The sequence below is a fragment of the Coenobita brevimanus genome, chromosome 61 (genome assembly GCF_032717465.1).
Source record: "Coenobita brevimanus isolate Jiangsu-jjx chromosome 61, ASM3271746v2, whole genome shotgun sequence".
In the NCBI taxonomy this organism is placed as follows: Eukaryota; Metazoa; Arthropoda; class Malacostraca; order Decapoda; family Coenobitidae; genus Coenobita; species Coenobita brevimanus.
The window spans coordinates 41,895,668-41,916,140 of record NC_137014.1 but is presented as its reverse complement, the minus strand read 5'-3'; the positions used below and the strand labels follow the sequence as shown (position 1 = coordinate 41,916,140).

Here is a 20,473-nt window from a genome sequence, read left to right as displayed (position 1 = left end):
TAGGTAATGAAAAATACCAAATGTCAACCATGATGACGATTGCGACAATGATTAATGAACACTCTTAATGCACAATACTGTTTTGGTCTCGTTTTATGGATTGCACTTCTTAGTTTGCACTAGGTTAGGTAGGTTATAATCATTGGGGGGGAGCAAAACCCCCCAGTTAGGTTTCAGTGCTTCCAGTTAAGCATCCACTGCTATTTATGGTTTTAAATTGAGTACATTTGAGTTCGTTTGGTGTGGTGACAGCATGTCCAGTCGGCGGGATCATCTATAAACACGCTGTCAAAGGCATTCCTGTGGCTTTCTTTAATATCGCTAAGTGGGTATATTTCGCTTGTTCACCAGTATTTTTTTTTTTATTTAAAATCAAATGTCAGTCATCTGAGATGTTTGTAGTACTAAAATAATTTTCCTTGAGAACATAGGTCTATACGAAAACACCTCAAATTCCTGTGTCACTTTCATAAATTTATACCAGTTTTTTTCCATCTTTATTGCATATTTTTTGAGTGACAAAGGTGGCCAGAAACCTAACCCCTTATTTCTTAACAGTTTTATGGGAAAAATTGATTCGCTATTTGACCAGTTTGTTATTCAATCACTTTTTACGGAAAGCATCCCTGTTGAATAGTGGGGGTTAGGTGTCTATCAGAAAAGGTCCGGGTGAGCAGGGAGAAGTCCAGATGTTTGCTTTTATTGGAATTTCACTTTTTTCAGAATGACTTGGGGCCCCAATTAGTCCGTTATAGTGAGGTTTTACTGTACTTCTCGCCTTAAAATACTGATATCTTGTACAGGCTTACAAAGAAGAACTTAGGTCACTGATACATTGTGTATGGGGAGATTCCTTAATATTTGCAAGTATAGTTGATATTATTTTATTACTTGGAGTGGTAGTAGTACAAATATCAAGGTTAGGGTAAATAATTGAAATGAGAAGGTGAGGAAGGAGTGGTTGAGAAGTGCTTATTTCAGAGATGATGATTAGGCATTTATTGAAGGGGTTGAGGGGGGTGGTGGTGGTGGTAACTTTGAATGTACAGGCATACCCTGGTTTATTGATGCAATTGGTTAAGTATAAACCTATCGCTAGGTGGTGTATCGTGTCTCGGGGTAGATTTAACATCTAAAGTACAATGAGTCCTTGAAATATGAAAGGGATCTATCTATCTATCTATATACCTAGGCTGCTTCCCCCAAGGAAAGGGAGGTAGCCGAGACAGGACGACACACTCCCCATTTACTCATCCATTCAAACACATTCATTCCCATCTTAGCCCCAAAGGGGAGAACGGACAGATCCTCACCGCACCACACCGCACAAGGGTCAACTGCGCAATGCAATCAGTGACATCCGCAGCAGGGCCCGACAGCAGAACTGGTTTACCCCTGCCACATCATAACAGACCCATCCCCTTACCCGCACCTTACCTGACTAGCTGATCAGACCAAAATGCGGGAGAATATCCCCTCAGGGCTGCGTCATCACTTATTCATTCACAATTTCTCTCCATTTATTTCTGTCACGCACAGCCACTCTTCCTTGCTCAACAGACATTCCTCTCGCATCCAACGCTCTCTTCACACTGTCCATCCATCCTATTCGTGGTCTTCCTCTCGGCCTTACACCTCTCACATCAGATCTAGTTATCTTTTTCACCAATCGCTCATTATCCATTCTCTCCATATGAAAGGGATAGGGACCAAAAAAAACTTTCATAATCCGAAGTTTCATATATCGGAATGACATTCCCCATTGAAATATACATTTAAAAAGGGGGATGTGTTCCAGGACCCCATTGGACCCTCCACTAAAACTTTATCACTCCTGTTTAGCAGTATGCAATACACGTCTACAATACACTACTATTGTACAGACAAAAAAATAAAAAATACAACTAATTACTGTAGTATTAGTACACTGTACAGTTAAATATAGACCTGTGCTGCAGCTGGAGATTTGTGTCATTGATATGGTGCTAAGTCCATGCGAAAGCTGCGGGTCCTCGTGGCTTGGCAGGCGGCTGAAGATGAAGAGAAGGAGGTGGCCATCTTCTTCTACATTTCCTTTTTCTTCCTCACAGTCCCAACGGTTGATGGTGCAAGGCCTAAAACTCGGCCAGTCTCCGAGACTCCCTGCCCCTCCTTGTGGTGTCTTATTATCTCCAATTTCCTCTCAAGAGTGAGAGTACGATGCTGTTTCTTCTTTGCACCTGGTTCCCTGGATGCTGGAGATGATGCAGGGCGCTTGGGAGGCATGGTGAAAATACGAAAAGGTGAACAACAGCGAAAAACAGCATAACATACAGCGAACCTGAGAGGAGAGGACGGACGTGACTCGACTGGGAAGCGCGTGAAAATGTATTTACCAGAGAGGGGTTAGTTTGTTTTCTCGCCGCAAGCGAACGCAGCGCTGTGCAGCGCGCCCATTTTGAATTTTTCATATAGCTGTGGCTCAGTGGGTTCGAGCTCTCCATTCAAACCGAAGGGTCGGAGGATTGAATCCACCCAAGGGTCATTGGTAGACATCAGGAAGGGCGTCCGGTCATAAAATGCTACACGCTTCAGTCCAAAAGTCCCCTATCCAGGGGCAATGCCTTAGCCTTTTGGGGATACCTGGCGTAAAACCAAATTATTTTATTTTTTTTATATTTCCTCTCGTATCGTTTTTCGTACCATCGAGACAGATACTTTCGTATTGTGGAATTTGTCGTACATTTAAGCTTTCGTACCATCGGAAATTCATACTTCAAGTTTTTGTATTTCAAGGACTCACTTTATAGGGATGCATTTTTGAACCTTGGGTTTCCCCCCAACCAAACCTTAAACCCACCCTAATGAGTCAAAAAAAAAAAAAAAAAAAAAAAAAAAAAAAAAAAAAGTTTAAAGCCGATCTAAAAGGCCTAACAGCTGTAAAAGAAGCTAATCCAATGCCCTTCTCACTTGTACCCAGTCTCATTTGTACTAGAGAATGCAATCTCTGACTCGTATTCAAACTCGGTGGAGAAGAAACAGCAGTATACAATCTCACCATCAGATGGTCCTGGGACAATTAAATACCTATCTTTTATGCAGACTAATGATGTACAAATGATGCAGAATCATCCAAGGTGCGAATTGTCATGACAGAGAAGCGTTGATGTTTTTCTTGGTGGGGAATGCAATCGTTTCATTCGTTTCGTTTTGATTCATTTTTAAAAGCTCCAACATGCTTGCATGCGTCATCCTTGGTCACCTAATGGTGGCTGTCCGTGCTGCACGATCTATTGCAGCCTCCCTTTTCAGTCCCTTAACCCTGAGGTCACACTTAATGACCTCGTCCCATGTCTTTCTCAGTCTACCCTTCATAACCCCACCCCCAATATTAACACTTCTCACCTTCCTCACCCAATTATCATCCCCCATCCTCTCCACATGCCCAAACCATCTCAGTCTACCTCTACTTATCACAACACCAATACACTCCAGTCCCATCCTACCTCTCAACTCTTCCATTGTAAACCCAGCCCCACCAGACCTTGCACGCAGAACGCACTACATATCCACCTAATCATTGTCATTTCTGTACGTCTGAGCCTGCGAATATCCTCCTCCTTTACTGCCAAGGTCTCATTATCATACAGCATTACACTGCTGACACATGGTACATACAAAGACCCGTTAGCACAGTGGTCCCCCTACTTGGCATAAACCCAAACTACATCTCATCAATATTCACTCTTTCTCTAATCATACCTTCTAAAACTCTCTCCATTGCCTTCATTATCTGATCTAAAAGCTTTATACCTCTATAATTTCCTCTTTCCAGAATATCACCCTTCCCTTTATACACATTTACAATTACACTCTTTAGCCAATTGTCTGGGACAACACACTCATAAAAAATTATATTTATCAGGTCAGTTACTAACCTCACCCCTATATCTCCTGAGGCCTTCAACATTTCGGCAGTCAACCCAGACACACCTGCTGCCTTCCCCACCTTCATCCTGCCTATTGCCTCACTCACAGTAGCAGCATCAATCAAAGGCCAAGGGCCAAACACTGGATCTGCTGGCTCTAAACCTTCCCTGTCCCAGTCAAACTCCTCATTCAACAACTGGCTATAATGCTTTCTCCATGCATCTTTAATATCCTCACAGTTCACCACTACCCTTCCTTCATCATTCTTCACACACTGTTCACCTGTAATATCCTGATCATCCCTCTTCATCTGATTTGCCACCTTAAATATCATAATTTTCCTTTCCCCATGATTTAGGTTATCAAGTAAAAGTTTCTGTGGCTCAGACTTTGCCCTGTATACCTCTCTTCTAGCCCTATGTTTAGCAGCCAAGTATTCCTCCTTGCTACCACCCTACTTCCATGCAATGGGGATAGCCTTTTCAACGGCCCCTCTTTATGTCATTTTTGTTACTGTTCTGGTTGTTGAGCTCCTTTATTTTCTTCTATCTTATTTTCCAACATTTATTTAGAAATTCCATTGTATTTTCAAAGGGCTTTCCCTTTAACAGCCCGTATATATACACACAATTTATTGATCGAGGATGCGATCAGGATAGCCTTTTCAATGACCCCTCTTTATGTTGTTTTAGCTGCTCTTGTGGTTGCTGATCTTTATTTTCTTCTTATTTTTCAACATTTATTTAGAAATTCCTTTGTATTTTCAAAGTGTTCTTCCTTGAACAGCCCGGCTGTAAACGCATAGTATATTGATCGATGATGCGATCGGGATAGCCTTTTCAATGGTCCCTCTTTATGTTGTTTTAGCAACTTTTTTGGTTGCTAAGGTCCTTTGTTTCCTTCTGTCTTATTTTCCAACTTTTATTTAGAAATTCCTTTGTATTTTCAAAGCATTTATCCATGAACAACCTGAATGTAAACACATGATTTATTGATGTCATAGCTTTTATCAGTGCATCAATTATTTACTCTCCAAGTTTATCATAATTGCTAATATTTATTTAAAATAACACTCTCATCTTAAATGTTGGGACCAGCTGCCAAGCCCCAGGCTCCTATGCTTCTCATGAGGCAATGTAGGATTGGATGATGGTTGGATGGATGGATGAATAATTATTATGTATTCCATGATAGGTTAGATGACAGGTTTTGTCATCTGACTTATCAAAGAATACATGATAATAATTTTGAACAAATATTCATTGGTCAAACACGAAATATTCTTTGTTGAGTCACCTAGTTGTCCACAGAGTTTTGTACCTCGTCTGATGGACGAGAATCCATACTCCATTTGACACTGTTCAGCCCTCCTTTCACTAAAACATATTAATCTAAGTCTAAAAACAGTTTATAAATCAACCTAAACACAAAATTTAAGTCTAAAATGTCATCAAAATTGGCAAAAAAATAAATAAATAAAAATCTCTCACAAAACTGGGGGTAGGCCTACAATAGGTGAGGTAGGGTGGTATTTATATCCCCATCACTATTCCGGGATATCACATCTAGGGGTATCGTAAATCGGGGTTTGCCTGTATTGCTTGTATTAACAGTGTGAATTGCTAAATAGTTGCACATGTATGCCTAGTAATCTTGACAGTCATTGCAGCTTCAGCTTACTTGCACAGGACACGAGTGTAATAGCTAAATATTTTGTCATATCTTTATTTACATTACATTACCCTGTTATTTTTATTATCCATTAATATTCCATGGCCTACATTATTTGTTAGATTTGTTAGATTTTTTACTAAAGTATTTGATCAGGAGATTGATCGTTGCATTTGATTTTGTAGATGAGAACGCGGTATATATCCGAAAGCTCCATTGAGTTAGAGGATGACTGGCCGCCCACCATTACTGAGGTAAAGCCAAGATGAATGCCAGTCATGGGTTAAAGTTGTGAGGTAAAGGTCATGTGGGTAGAGAATTTTGGATTATTTGAGTTGTACCATATATTCGTTATTTGATGTGTATTTTAAGTCATTGATCATACAGACAGGACTTGGACACTTGTGTTGTTGACAAAAATAGTACATTCTTAACTCTGTGTATATTTTAGTAGTTGCTTACCATACTGCCCAACTCTGTATTGTATTGTTGAAGGATTTGGAGGGAGGGCATCTGGATGGTAGTGGGAAGAGTGACATGGCAGCCATTTGTTAGTGGCCATTTAACCTGGTTATAGGTTATGGCAGTAGATAGAAGGAGGCATTTAATGACCATTGGTAGATCAGTACAGTATTATCCTTTTTAATAGATTGTTTAGTTTGTTTCTGTGTTTGGTGAGTTGTAAAATTTGATCTGTTTTATATAGGTCAGACTTTTGATGTAGTGGTATACAATAATCTTCACAGATGAAAAATGACTGTCATTTAGGAGCTTATTCGATCTTTTGCTATACTGTTAATCTTACTTCCTATGCCTTCTGTATTCCCTGCTCCCTCCATGTATATTCTGTTATTGCATTCAATATTTTTCTAAACTCTTCGTTTTGCAGTTTTGTATCCCTCTTCTCCTTCAGCTTCTCACCTGTCATTTTCCCAACCCCATCTCACATCACAGTTCTTGTCCGGTATTTGCAAGTAGAACTGCATCATCAGCATTCAACAAATTTGAGATAATTCATCCATCACCATTCATTACCAGCACCATCCCTCTCTCCATTGCTCTTGTGTTTACTTCTCTCATCATCCCACCCATGTATATATTGAACTGCCGTTGGGACATCACACAGCTTTGTTGCACACCCACATTGATTGTGAACCATTCACTTAGATGCCCATCTACCTTTACACGTGCCTCACTACCATCATAAAAACTGATGACAACACCTAGCAGCTTACCATCTATACTGCACATGCCCGCAGCTTTCATCAGTCCTTCTCTGTCTACTTTGTCGTATGCTTTTTCCAGATCCGTAAATACCATAAACACCTTGTAGTCCTCCTCACAAGCCTTCTCCACTATCTGTCTCACTGCAAGTATTTGATCCACACATCTTCTGTCACTCCTAAAGCCACCCTGTTAATCACTGACTAGGACTTCTGATATATCTCTTACTTTCTCTATAATAATTCATCCATATACTTTCCCTACCACACACAATAAACTTATGCCTAGATAATTCTTGCACTCACTTTGCTCACCTTTATTTTTGTACAGGGGTACAATCATAGCCATTTTCCACTCTGCTGGCACCATTTCACTCAACCATGCCTTCTTACAAATCTCAAACAAGCACTTCATTCCACTCTCCCCGCTACACTTAATCATCTCTGCATACACTTCATCAACTCCAGCTGCTTTCCCATTTTTCAGCCACTTCACAGCGTTCTTCACCTGTGTGAGTGTCATGTTTCCTGGCACTGCATTCCTTCTCTTCACACCCTCAAAACCAGTCATGTTTACAGCCACTCAGCTGTCCCTTTTCCCATTCTTCAGGCTTTCAAAATATTCTTGCCATCTGGTTCCTAACTCCATGGGTTAATGATCTACCACTTACATCCTTCACGTTTTCACATTTCTCTCCGCTTTCACTTCTACATTTCCACACCTCCTTCCAGAATAACTTCCTATTTTCAGAGTAGTTTGCAGTCACCTATTTTCAGAGTAGTTTGCAGTCATTTTTCTTTTTAGATCATTTACCTCCTCCTTTTTCCTCTTCACTAGTCTCTTTACGTGCATTTTGCTCTCAATATATTCAGTTCTTATTTCAATTGAACCTCTGTTCTGTGTGCGTGTGTGTGTGTGTGTATATATATATATATATATTTATATATGGTGGGTCTATGGTGGGTCGTTGTATCTGAAGTTCGCTATAAAAGGGTTCGTTATATCAAGGGTTTACTGTATGTGGGTATTCATAGGAGTCAGATAGCTTCACAGTTATACTTCCCCATTGATAGTTTTCTCTGCTGTAAAGGGTCATTGGCAGTATTGGTGAAGGTCATACTGTTGAATGTACTTATTATTTCATTATTTCAGTGTGAATGTAGTTAGTTTGATAAAAACTTGCATATGTTGGTATGAATGAATGAATGAATGTGGTAATAACAGAGTAGTGAGTATTCACCTTCTATCTTACGCAAAACATTGTTCATATTGTAATACAATGATACACATGACCCTCGATTTCCCGTACCCCTATTTCCTGGATTTCAGATTTCCCGGACACGGGCTGAGGCCGGACAATATTATCAAATGCCAGACAAATGCCCGTACAAGTCCGGGATTCTCACAAAAGTCCGGTGATTATTCTCTCATATAAAACTATAAGCAGTCTGCTGCACAACACAGTATAATTATAGCAAGGTTTTGACTCGAAAAAGTCCATTTGTAACACACACAAGAAGATATTTTCATACATGAAATGCATCTTGGCCACCAACCTGCTTCACCCTTTCAGTTCATTCTAACTTGTGGCAATATCCCATTTGCCTGGTACCTTTCTCAAATGCCACTATAAATCTTTTTTTGTATAACACAGTAAATTTTAAGGAAGGCTTGGACACAAAGAAAATTCATAAGTACTGTAATAAAAAAAAAAAAAATCTTATGGACAAAGTCAGTGGGATCCATTCCTACTCATTTAGCTCACCTGACTCGGTGCAACTAAGTACCAAATCGGCACTTTTCACTGGAAAATATTTTCATGTTTTTTGCCACAGTGGCTCATACACACCTAATTATCTGAAATCTGCTAAAACAAATTGTACTTAGTATAACTTGGTTTAAAAATTAGGTTTCAGAGCTAAAATGCACCAATGTTAGCAGATATTTCCCCTTCAAATTGTCAGCATTCCTTGACAGACTTCTGTTTTGCATAAATATATTTTTTGAGTATAAAAAAATGTATCTACATTGTAAATCGATATTTATACAAAACAAAAGTCCATCAAGGCGAATTGTTAGGCTAGAGGCAAAACACTTCTGCTAACTTTAAGAAATTTTCACTCTGAATCCTAATTTTCTATTAATAATTAAATTATGCACAAATTTTTGACTGAATTTCAAATAATTAGGTGTGCAAACCTATATGGTGATAAAGATTTTAAAATTTTCCAATTAAAATTGCCGATTTGGTCCAAGATTGAGATCACATTCGATGATTGCATTTGTATCTCGGTCAGCTGATGAGTGGTTGGCCAGTGTTAGCAGATGTTTCCCCTTTGGATTGTCAGCACGCCTTGACAGATATCTGTTTTGCATAAATATTTATTTTGAGTACCAAAAAATATATCTGCATTGTAAATCAATATTTATACAAAGTCCGTCAAGACGAGTTGTTAGGCTAGCGGCAAAACACTTCCGCTAACTTTAACAAATTTTTGCTGTGAATCCTGATTTTCAATTAATAATTAAATTAAGCACAAAAATTTGACTGAATTTCAAGTAATTAGGTGTGCAAACCTATATGGTGATAAAGATTAAAATATTTTCCAATTAAAATTGCCGATTCGGTCCAAGATCGAGATCCCATTCGATGATTGCGTCTTTGTATCTCGGTCAGCTGATGAAGGGTTGGCCAATGTTAGCAGATATTTCCCTTCAGATCATCAGCATTCATTGACAGACTTCAGTTTTGCGTAAATATTTATTTTGAGTACAAAAAAATGTATCTGCATTGTAAATCGATATTTATGCAAAACAAAAGTCCATCAAGGCAAGTTGTCAGGTTAGAGGCAATACACTTCTGCTAATTTTAAGAAATTTTCACTCTGAATCCTGATTTTCTATTAATAATTAAATTAAGCATAAAATTTTGACTGAATTTCATATAATTGGGTGTGCAAACCTATATGGTGATAAAGATTAAAATATTTTCCAATTAAAATTGCCGATTTGGTCCAAGATCGAGATCACATTTGATGATTGCATATTTGTATCTCAGTCAGCTGATGAGTGGTTGGCTCACCTTGTGGTTTTCTATTCCTCGTTCATTTTCCTCTTTTTCCTCAGCTTTCTGATCTTCTGACATACCCTCCTCATTCTCGTCAGCAACTGTCTAGACAGCCATTCTTGGGGTTGTAGATAGCAAAATACCACTTTTGTGTTGGTTATTATTATTGTTATTGTGTTGGTGTTATTATTTTATGTACTGTGTATGTTAATTATGTTGGTATACTCTAGGTAGCATACATTCTAGAATGCTGTAGAATATCAGAATAATTGCCAGACAATATTGGAGAATTCGGACAAAGTATGGTAATAGTCACTCTGGGGAATGGTATGTGGGGCCGGACTTTTGCAATTCCTGGACTTTTTGGGTTCCGGAACTGGTCTCCCCCCCTTTTAGTCCGGGAAATCGTGGGTTGAGTGTATTTTCATTTTTCACTTTCGTCATTCATTCTGTTTCTCACTTTTGTCTTCTGCCCCCCTCCCACCTCCACTCTTTTTTAATATGTAGATACTTTTCCTTGTAGGTCTAGTTATTTCATAGTGCTGCATGCTCATAATTTCTCATGTGTGGGGAGGCTTCCCACATACAACTCATCTCAGCAGGGTGGAATCAAAGGCTTTTCATCTCATTAACTCTCCTCCTCTTACTGGCTCCCTTCAGCCTCTGTCACTTCATCGAACTGTTGCATCTTTATCTCTTTTCTGTCTCTACTTCAGTGGTCACCATCTGCTCCTCTGAACTGTCTGCTTGCATCCCTCCACCTCTCCGCCGGGTGCATAGCACCCATTTCGCAACAAACTCACATCCCTTTCTGTCCATCTGTCTAATGCATGAGTTAATTGTTACTCCGAGTCCTTCATTTATACAGCAGGTCAGTTCTTGAACTGTCTCCCTTTGTCTGTATTTCCTACTTCCTATGATCTCCAGTCTTTCAAACACAGTGTGTCCAGGCATCTCGAAATGAACATCTTGAATTGGCTCTCTGTTTTATTGTTTTTTTTTTTTTTCTTGGAAGGAACAGTTTGCGGGCTCCTGGCCTTTGATTCCTTCTTCCCAGCATTAAAAAAAAAATTAATAATAATGGGGGAAGGGGGGGGTTTTCAAGAATACTCCCCAAGTATCCCTGCTTGTCGTACAAGGCGACTAAAAGGGTTGGCGGAGGGTTAGTGCCCCTCCCCAGAAAACAACTAACTAAAAAGACGAACAAGAAGCCTCGGACAAGGACTGACCAAAAGATGACAACCAAGGACCGGACAAAGGACATGGTTATTGCAACATGGAATGTAAGAGGTGCGAATGATGAGGTGAAAGAGAGAGAGATTGTCCAGGTGCTTGAGGGTGCGAAAGTTGATGTATGTGGAGTAACTGAAACTAAATGGAGGGGTGAGAGTGTGAGAGAATGGGAGTATGGACGGGGTATATGTGCAGGAGTAGGTGAGAATGAGAGGGCAAAAGAAGGAGTATGTATAGTTGTGAGTAAAAGATGGAAGAAGAACATAAGAGAGTATGGATCAGTTGGGTCAAGGATTGTGTGGGTAAGATTGAAAGTTGGAATACAAATGTGGGCGATTGTGTGCGTGTATGCGCCGACGGAAGATTGTGCAAGCAGAGTGAGAGAAGAGTTTTGGACAAATGTAGAAGTGTGCATGGAAAAGTTTGGAAGGAATGAGAGAGTGTTTTTGATCAGTGATATAAATGGTAAAGTAGGGAATGTGAAGGTGGATGGAATAGTTGGTGAGTGGGGTGTGCCTGCTGAGATAGATGAGAATGGCAGTGCATTAGTGGACATTTGTGCTGGGAGGGGGTTGGTGATAGCCAATACCCTCTTAAGGCACAAAATGATCCACAGGTATACATGGCGAGTGATGAGAAGGGTGGGTGGTGAACTGAATGAAAGGAAGGCAATGATTGATTATGTGTGTGTGGATGAAAGGATGCGAAGATGTGTAATGGATGCAAGAGTGTATAGAGGTTGGAGGAGTGGACTTTCTGACCACTATTTAGTGGTGGCCAAAATCAAGATCCAAATAAGATGGAGAAATAGAAGAAGGGAAGGACAGGAAGAAGGAGTATTTGCAAGGAGAGTGGAAAGGTTACAAGAGGATGAGAAAAAAGCAGAATATAAGAGAGAAGTGGAGGAACGATTGGGCAAATATGAATTGGAGCAGATGGGGGACGTGGAAGGTGTGTGCAGGATATTCACAGAAGAACTATGTGCAGCATGTGATGTGGTGTGTGGGATGAAGAGAAGAATGGAGGGGGATGCAAGGAACAGCGTGGTGGAATGAAGAGGTGAGACAGGCTGTGGCACAAAAGAAGAAAGCATACAATGAATGGATGAGAAATAGGGGCGTGGAAGAAGTTGAGAGGCGGAAGAGAGAGTTATTTGTAGAAAGAGAGAGAGAGGTGAAAAGATTAGTAAGAGAGAGTAAGAAGAGAGTGGATGAGGAATTTGAGTGTGAAATGGAGGGACTGTAAGAAAATGTTCTGGAAAGAGGTGAAGAGAGTAAGACAGGGTGGAAGTGAAGTTAGCAGGGGAGTGAAATATAAAAATGGTAGATTACTAGTGGAGAAGGGAGAAAAAGTGAGCAGATGGAGAGAACACTTTCAAGGAATTGTTGAACATAGAGGATGGAAGTAATGCGAGTATAAGTGGCTGGGGAATGGCTGGGAGAAGGAGGGAGGTGGGAAGACAGGAAGAAATCAGTAGGATAAAAGTTGTGGAAGCAATGAAGAAAGTAAAATTGGGGAAAGCCCCAGGAATTGATGGAGTGCATGGTGAAATGCTGAAGCATGGGGGAGAGATAGTAGTAGAATGGATGTGGAAGATGTGCAGATTGGCCTGGGAGGAAGGTAGAGTCTCGGAGGATTGCAAGTCAGGTATAATTGTTCCCTTGTACAAAGGAAAAGGGGGAAAAAAAGTGTGTGGTAATCATAGGGGCATTTGTCTTCTTAGTATAATAGACGTGTATGGTAGGATACTTATTGACAGAGTTAGAGAAAGAACAGAGGAATTAGTTGGAGAAGAACAGGGAGGTTTTAGGAAGGGAAGAAGTTGTGTAGATCAGATATTCATTCTTAGATCTTTAGTGGAAAAGTTTCTAGAGAAGGGAAAGAAGTTGTATGCAGCTTTCATGGATTTGGAGAAAGCATATGACAGGGTGGATAGACATGGATTGTGGAAAGTATTAAGAATATATGGAGTAGATGGGAAATTGCTGAATGCGGTGAAGAGTATGTATGATGGTGCTAAGGCTGCAGTGCGTATGGATGGTGAACTGAGTGAATTTTTCTCTTTGAAGATTGGGTTGAAACAGGGATGTGTCTTGTCTCCATGGTTATTCAATCTGTCCATGGATGGGGTAATAAAAGAGGTACAAGGTAGGGTAGTGGGTTTTGGAGTGGCCCTAGTGAGAGAGGGTAGTGTTTGGAAACTCCCTGTACTGTTGTTTGCAGATGATACTGTGTTGTTGAGTGAAGACAAAAGGGATCTGCAGGGCTTGGTGGATGAGTTTGGGAGTGTGTGTAAGAAACGGAATCTAAAGGTGAATGTAGGGAAGAGTAAAATGATGGTCTTTGAGAGAGGTTAAGTCAGTGAATGTACAGCGAGGTTGGATGGTGAGGAATTGGAAAATGTGAGTACGTTTAAGTACTTGGGTAGTGTGATGAGTAAAGATGGAGGTTTGGAGGGTGAAGTGCTTGAAAGGGTACAGCAGGGAAGAAAGGTTGCTGGTTCCATGAAAGCAGTGATAAGAAACAGGGAAGTGAGCATGGAAGTGAAAAAGTTACTACATGACAGTATTGTGATACCAACTCTAACGTATGGAAGCGAAGCTTGGACGTTGCTGGAAGGACACAAGTCAAGAGTGAGAGCAGTAGAAATGAGTTATTTAAGTGGAGCCTGCGGAGTCACATGGAGAGACAGGCTGACATATGAGGATATAAAGGAGCGTTGTGGTGGATGTGGATGTGATAGGAAGCGTTAGGAGGAATACACTGAGGTGGCTTGGCCATGTGGAGAGGATGGAGGGTGAAAGACTGACGAAGAGAGTGTATATGAGTGAGGTGGAAGGGGAGGCTGAGGATGAGATGGATGGATGGGGTGGAGAGGTATATGAGAGAGAGGGGTGTGAGTTGGGAGCAGGGCAGTGAAATGGCGAGGGACAGGGCGACTTGGAGGTGATTTGTTTATGGCCACCCCGAATGGGATTGAGGCATCTGTCAATAGATAGATAGATAGATAGAATAGTAATAATAATCTCATTTAGTTTCAGGTAAAAGAAATAGCAGTTTTTCATTTAATTAGTTTTTAAAAAAAAAAAAAAAAAAAAAAAAAGAGAGAGAGAGAGAGAGAGAGAGAGAGAATTCTGTCCATGTTAGTGAAGTGTTATTACTTTACTAGACAAATAAACATAGAATAGGGTTTTCATGTTGGGTCCCTTTCAGGTTGGATCTTTGTCATTTGGAAGTACTGTCCTTGTTTAACGGCTGGAAGTTTATTTAACCATCATCATCATAAGTCAGTTTACTGCAGTGTATATTGCCATTTAAGTATATGTTAGATTGCCTTAAAGCAGTGTTCTGTATGAATAAAACTAATATATATATATATATATATATATATATATATCGTACTATACTCCGTTTTTTTTATTGAGGCGAAGATGCACTTGACGGGTTGATGATGACTGGCTAAATGCAACATGTCCAAAAAATATTTACTGACCCAAATTTCCCCCTCAGATATTTGTTGTCAGTTAATAAAGCTAGATTATGAAGTAATGTTGCATTCAGCCAATAATCACCAATCTGTCAAGTGCATCTTCGCCTCAATAAAAAAAACTGAGTATAGTGTGTTATGTAAGTATTGAATGTGTTATAAGAGCTAAAACATTGCAAGATAACATGGTAGTTCCATGTTTGGCATGCTCTGTAATCATTAATGCTTCTTTATGCAGACTCCAGTCACCTTTAACTGATACATTATTAGTTGGCAGTAGAAATCGAATATTTAGCTTTCCGCTTTTTGAATTCCACACAAAGTAATAGTGCTTAAAGTGTGCCTAACTATATAGAACTTTCTTTTCAGTAAACTACAGCAGTTAATTCAGCATCAAAGAATAGGATTTACCCTAGTTATTTAGTTTCTGACTGCAGTATGTTAGGATCTTCAAAAATTCTTTATGCAGTACTTATTTTTCCACTCTTTTCCACAAGTGACCTTTACCTCAGCAACTAAAAGAGGGCTTGGGAAAGGTTGTTGGTGACAGTCTACCTAACCCACCCACTCATGTACACATGTCATTCCGTGGTGTGTGGACATGGTGGTGTGTTTTTGTGTGTGTGTGTTTGTATGATTATTAGTTTCTGTTGGAATTCTTGCTTTTTACCAGAGCTTTGTATCTGTCTGGGCACTTCTTGTGTGATTTTCCTTTTGTTATCTAGCTATAAATATTTCACTTTTGCACTTTATGCTTTGTATGGTGTGCATGGGAAGATTCAGTTTTGTGCCAGGGTCATGTCTAATATCCCAATTAAGCAATGAGTGCTCATATAATTAGAGTGCTTTTTAACAGAACATATTAAATTATAGCATTTAATACTTTTGCTACTGACTGTGCTGCATAAAATCATTCATTTATGTAAATCACTTCCTTACAATACACATCACGTATTTTGCAGAAAGCAGCTGTCTTCCCATGACTGTCACTAGTGAAATTGATTACTGGCAGTGACTCCACTGTGTCCTGTTTTCTGACTTGTGCACTCAAATTGTGATGCACAGGAATTTTACTGAGACTGGCTTTTGTCTTCATGTGGAGTACTGTCAAACCTCCTTGATCACTGGTTTTCTTATTTTGAAAAACTTCTTTACCTTCAGTGTAGCAGGTAAAACCACATTGATCGCTGTTAAGCTATGAGAAGAATTGAGTAGCGCCGCGGGAGAAGAATCCAAGCGCCACCACCCGCCAAACCCCGATTTTCCGCTCAAACGGCAGCCAGATGCATCCTTTACCATGTGGTGGGAGATGGATGCTTCTCTTTCTGTGCTGATAGGGTCGAAAATGCTATAGAATAATAACGTGTGCCAGCCCGTATGACATTGTCACAGGATGTACAACACCGGAGAGAGAGAAAAATCCAAGCACCAAACGGGGTGGCGTGGTGGCCGCCAGCCAATCAGAGCGTCAAAAGGAATGATGTGCTGTGCCGTCACAGCCAGCTGGCCAATGGCGCGGAGCCTGATGCCGTGACGTAGGCTGTGCGCGGTCAGTCAGCTTGCTGCGGCTGTCTCAACTCTCGAGGAAGCAATGACAGCCTCAGTCTCACTCTCACTCGGCCGCCGTTAACATTGACTCTTGGATTATCTGTGCTTTTTTGGATTTTATAGCCATGGCTGCTCATGATTCTAGCAGTGATGTTGATAGCCCGCAAACTATTGCTGTTCTTCGTGACGTGAGTGATAGTGAGGGTGAAGTGGAGCAAGGAAGAGGGAGAAAAAGGCCTCGAAATGTGGAGTGGGGCAGTGTTGTGGCCAAGGTGAAGCGTAATCTAGGCCAAGCCTACACGAGTTATAAAACCAAGAAAGGGGTTTCTGCACGTGCAATTGGTAATCCTTGCCGTGATGGGTGCTTTGGGAAGCTTACGAATGAAGGTGTGAAAAAAATATTTAGTGATTTTTGGGCTCTGGGGTCATATGATGCCTAGAATGCATACATTCAGAAAATAGTTAGCCTGGTACCAGTTAAACGAAAGCGTACAAAGAACGAACACAGTAAACGTAGCAATACCCGTCATTACAGTGTGGTGTATGATAAAGTGAAGACTACAGTGTGCAAGAAAGGTTTCATGACAATGCATGCCATTGGGACGACACGGCTTACAACGGCATTGCGTAAGGTGACGAGCACAGGTATGGTTATTTCTGACCAGCGAGGACGGCATGAACCAGCAAACAAAATAATCGAGAATAAGGCTCTTCGTGTGAGGGAGCACATTAAACTTCTACCTGCTATGTCATGCCACTATAGCAGGGCTAACACTCCTCAAAGAAAATACCTGGAGTCACACCTTACCATTGAAAAGCTGTATGTGTCATACATGGAGTGGCTTCGTGACATCTATCCTGGTGAAGAAAAAGTGAGCATGCATTATTATTCCAATGTGTTTACAAAGGAATTTAACATCTCTTTTGAGCCACCACGCACTGACACTTGCACCACCTGTGACACCTTTGACGTCTGTATTGCAAATGAAACTGGCAATCAGGCTGCAATAGAAACTCTCACCCGGCAAAAAGAGGAACACCAGCAGTTAGCACAGCAGGCACAGGACTTTCTGAAGAAGATTGCATCAGACAATGACCCCGAGACTCGTGCAATCTGTGTTGACTTACAACAGACTCTACCCACTCCCAAGATCACCGCTAGTGTTGCTTACTACAAGCACAAGATGTGGACCTACAACCTGTGCATCCACAACTTGAAAACCAACACAAGCACTATGTACGTGTGGGATGAGACACAAGCAAAGCGGGGGTCATGTGAAGTTGCAAGCTGCATCAAACACTGGATAGACCATGAGAGCAGCATTGACGACTTTTCACAGCTGGTGGTCGTCTCAGATAACTGTGCTGGCCAAAACAAAAACATTAACTTGGTGATGTATTATCTCCGTGAACTCCACTCCAGGCGCCTGTTCTCTATCGACCATGTTTACCTGATGCCAGGCCATAGCTACGTGGCCTGCGATCACGCGTTTGGCAATATTGAGAGGCATCTTAGACGTGTGTCAAACCTCTATATGCCAGACAACTATGCTTACCACATTGCACAGTCTGTGTCACGGGGGTACAAAGTGGTGCGCATGAAGCAGGCCATGTTTCTGGATATTGGTGTGGTGAAGGACCACATCACCAAACGTCAGGCACCAGGTAGCACATTCAAAGATGCCCGCAAGCTTCTCTTCCGCATCAGTTACAAGGAAGGCTTCATCATCAAGTCAGACTATGGGACTGACAATAACTGCATCGAGGTCCGACTGATGAAGGGAAGAGGAGCCTGGTCCCGTGACAGGTTCAACCTGAGTGCCGTCCCCCTCCCACCCCTGTATGACGCTCCCCTCCAGCTCACGGAAGACAAGCTCAATGATCTTCGTAGCTTGTTCACCCTCATGCCAGTCGACAAGAGGGCCTTTTATGAGGGCCTTCAAGCTGGCAGAGTCGAGCACAACGTCGCCCTCCCTGATGAGGATGACGACTTGCTTGATTTTTGCAACTAATCCTGGGGGGAGGGGGGATGAATCAACATTCAACAGTCAAGTCACTCCAGTGTGGTAAGTACCCCCAATATTAGTGTTATAATCATGTCTCTAATCATTCTATGCAGGAAAAGATGACATTTAGCTGAACTCTTCATGCACATGATTGGTATTATTAATTAATAATAATTACTAAATAAGTATTGTCATAAGTTTTTTTCATACTATTATGAAGCTGATGCTTTAAGCTTTATTTTGATACGTGAAACATAAAAATCGTAGGGTTGGTTATTGAGATTTTTTACATTTCTTAAAGGCAAACTTTAGGAGCGATTTCTGCCATTTTTTAAAAAGGGCGCTTGGATTCTTCTCCCGCGGCGCTACTCAATTGAGGAAAACCAAAAGAAGCAGCAGAAATACTGCACTTCTCTTTTGCGGTGAAAATGCCAGATGGGAACGAATAAATTTATTATACCCCAGCCCCAGTATCCGATGGGATTATGTTGTGGAAAATGGATCAGATAATAATATATTGGATACTGGGATGGTTGTAACATGGGTTCAATGGGGTTATGTTGATTGCCAAGGGGCTTCCATCCAGAATTGGAAAATATATATATATATATATATATATCTATATATCCTACCCTCTAGACTGATTCCTATACCTCGTCTGATGCCGTGTCTAACTACTTTTCTTCACTGTATCACTATGGATATGATAGAGCAATAAAAGAGGTGGAGTAGAAGTAAGATAATTTTAGTCACAAAACAAGTGTAACTAACCTTAAGTGGTGCCGGGTCTAGGCTGAGTTGTCACCACGGGCCCCACCCCCCTGAGGCTGGGTGACAAATAGTGTCCCTGGGCACTCATTGTCCTCAGGAACACTCACATAGGTGAGGGAGAGTTCTTCCTTGGGCGCTTCACCACCTTTTCACTAGGGGCAGCACCCTGAGCACCATGCTTTCCACTAGGGGTAGCACCTTGGCTAGACATTATCCATCCATCCATCATCCAATCCCATGTTGCCCCATGAGGAGCATAGGAAACTGGGGCTAGACAAGTTGGTCCTGACATTTAAAATGAGAGTGACCAACCTCACTCGTCCGTGAGTGGCATTACATGAGCAATAAACCCCAACCATCCCTTGGATATAAACCTGCACCGGCTTAATCTGATTGGAGCACCTAAAGTATTCACTAAACCACCAGGCGTTATAATTTGGTTATATGGTTACCGCCCAGCAAAGTAAATGGTTTCCTGGTGTACAGGAAACCATTTGGCTTGTCACTAGATGTAGAGTCACCCATAGGCAGAAGGAAGAGGAAAGAATGAAGGAAAGAAAGACAGAAGAGGGAGTGTAAAGTCACCTGCAGGCAGAAGGATGAGGAAAGAATGAAGGAAAGAAAGACAAGAGAAAGGAAGGATGAGAGGAAAGGGCAGACATCCAAAGCAGCACTACTTAGAGTAAGTGGATGGTGAGCACCCCCACCTACCTTATGAAGAAAAAAAAAAAAAAATGATAAAAAAAGTAGACACAGCGATGTCTTTCAATTGCTAGCATTGCACATGAACAGTTGCAAGGGGTCTGTATCCATCCATCCATCCATCCATCATCCAATTCTACATTGCCCGTTGAGGAGTGTAGGAGCCCAGGGCTAGGCAGTTGGTCTTGACATTTAAGATGAGGGTGACCAGCCTCACTCATCCCTGAGTGGTATTACATGAGCTATCAACCCCAACCACCCCTAGGACATAAACCTCACCGGCTTAATCCAATTGGAGCTCCGTAATTACCCACTAAACCACCAGGTCCCAAAATATGGTTATATGGATACCACCCAGCGTAGTAAATGGTTTCCTGGTGTACAGGAAACCAATTGGCTTGTCACTAAGTGTAGAGTCACCCACAGGCAGAAAGAAGAAGAAAGAATGAAGGAAAGAAAGACAGAAGAGGGAGTGTGAAGTTACCTGTAGGCAGAAGGACAATGAAAGAATGAAGGAAAGGAAGACAGAAGAGGATGGAAGGAGAGAAGGATGGAGGAGAGGAAAGGGCAGACACCCGACAGCAGCACTACATCGAGTGAGTGGATGGTGAGTGCCCCCACCTACCACAATACTGTATTATGCAGGGGTGTGAGAACAATGCAGCATGGTGAACACAAGATGCAGCCGTTACCGTGGGACACGTGAGATAGAGAGTGAGCAAGGGACAGAGAGGCCCTGCTGTTCAGAGGTGTGATGGGAGCTATAGGGTTTGCACAAAAGTCTCAGATGGGGTTTCTGTGCATGTAAATATTTACAGCCATCTTGACCCCAACAAACAGGAGGTGGTTGGCTTG

The 20,473-nt window shown here is 41.3% G+C and overlaps 1 protein-coding gene across 1 annotated transcript in view; it reads left to right on the top strand.

Moving 5' to 3' along the window:
* Positions 1 to 20,473, top strand: part of Sec16 (endoplasmic reticulum export factor secretory 16) — a 201,833-nt gene that overhangs the window by 166,309 nt on the left and 15,051 nt on the right. Inside the window, exon 20 of the mRNA XM_080275457.1 lies at positions 5,766 to 5,834. Coding sequence (XP_080131583.1) covers positions 5,766 to 5,834 — 69 coding nt within the window. The remainder of the gene's footprint in view (positions 1 to 5,765; positions 5,835 to 20,473) is intronic.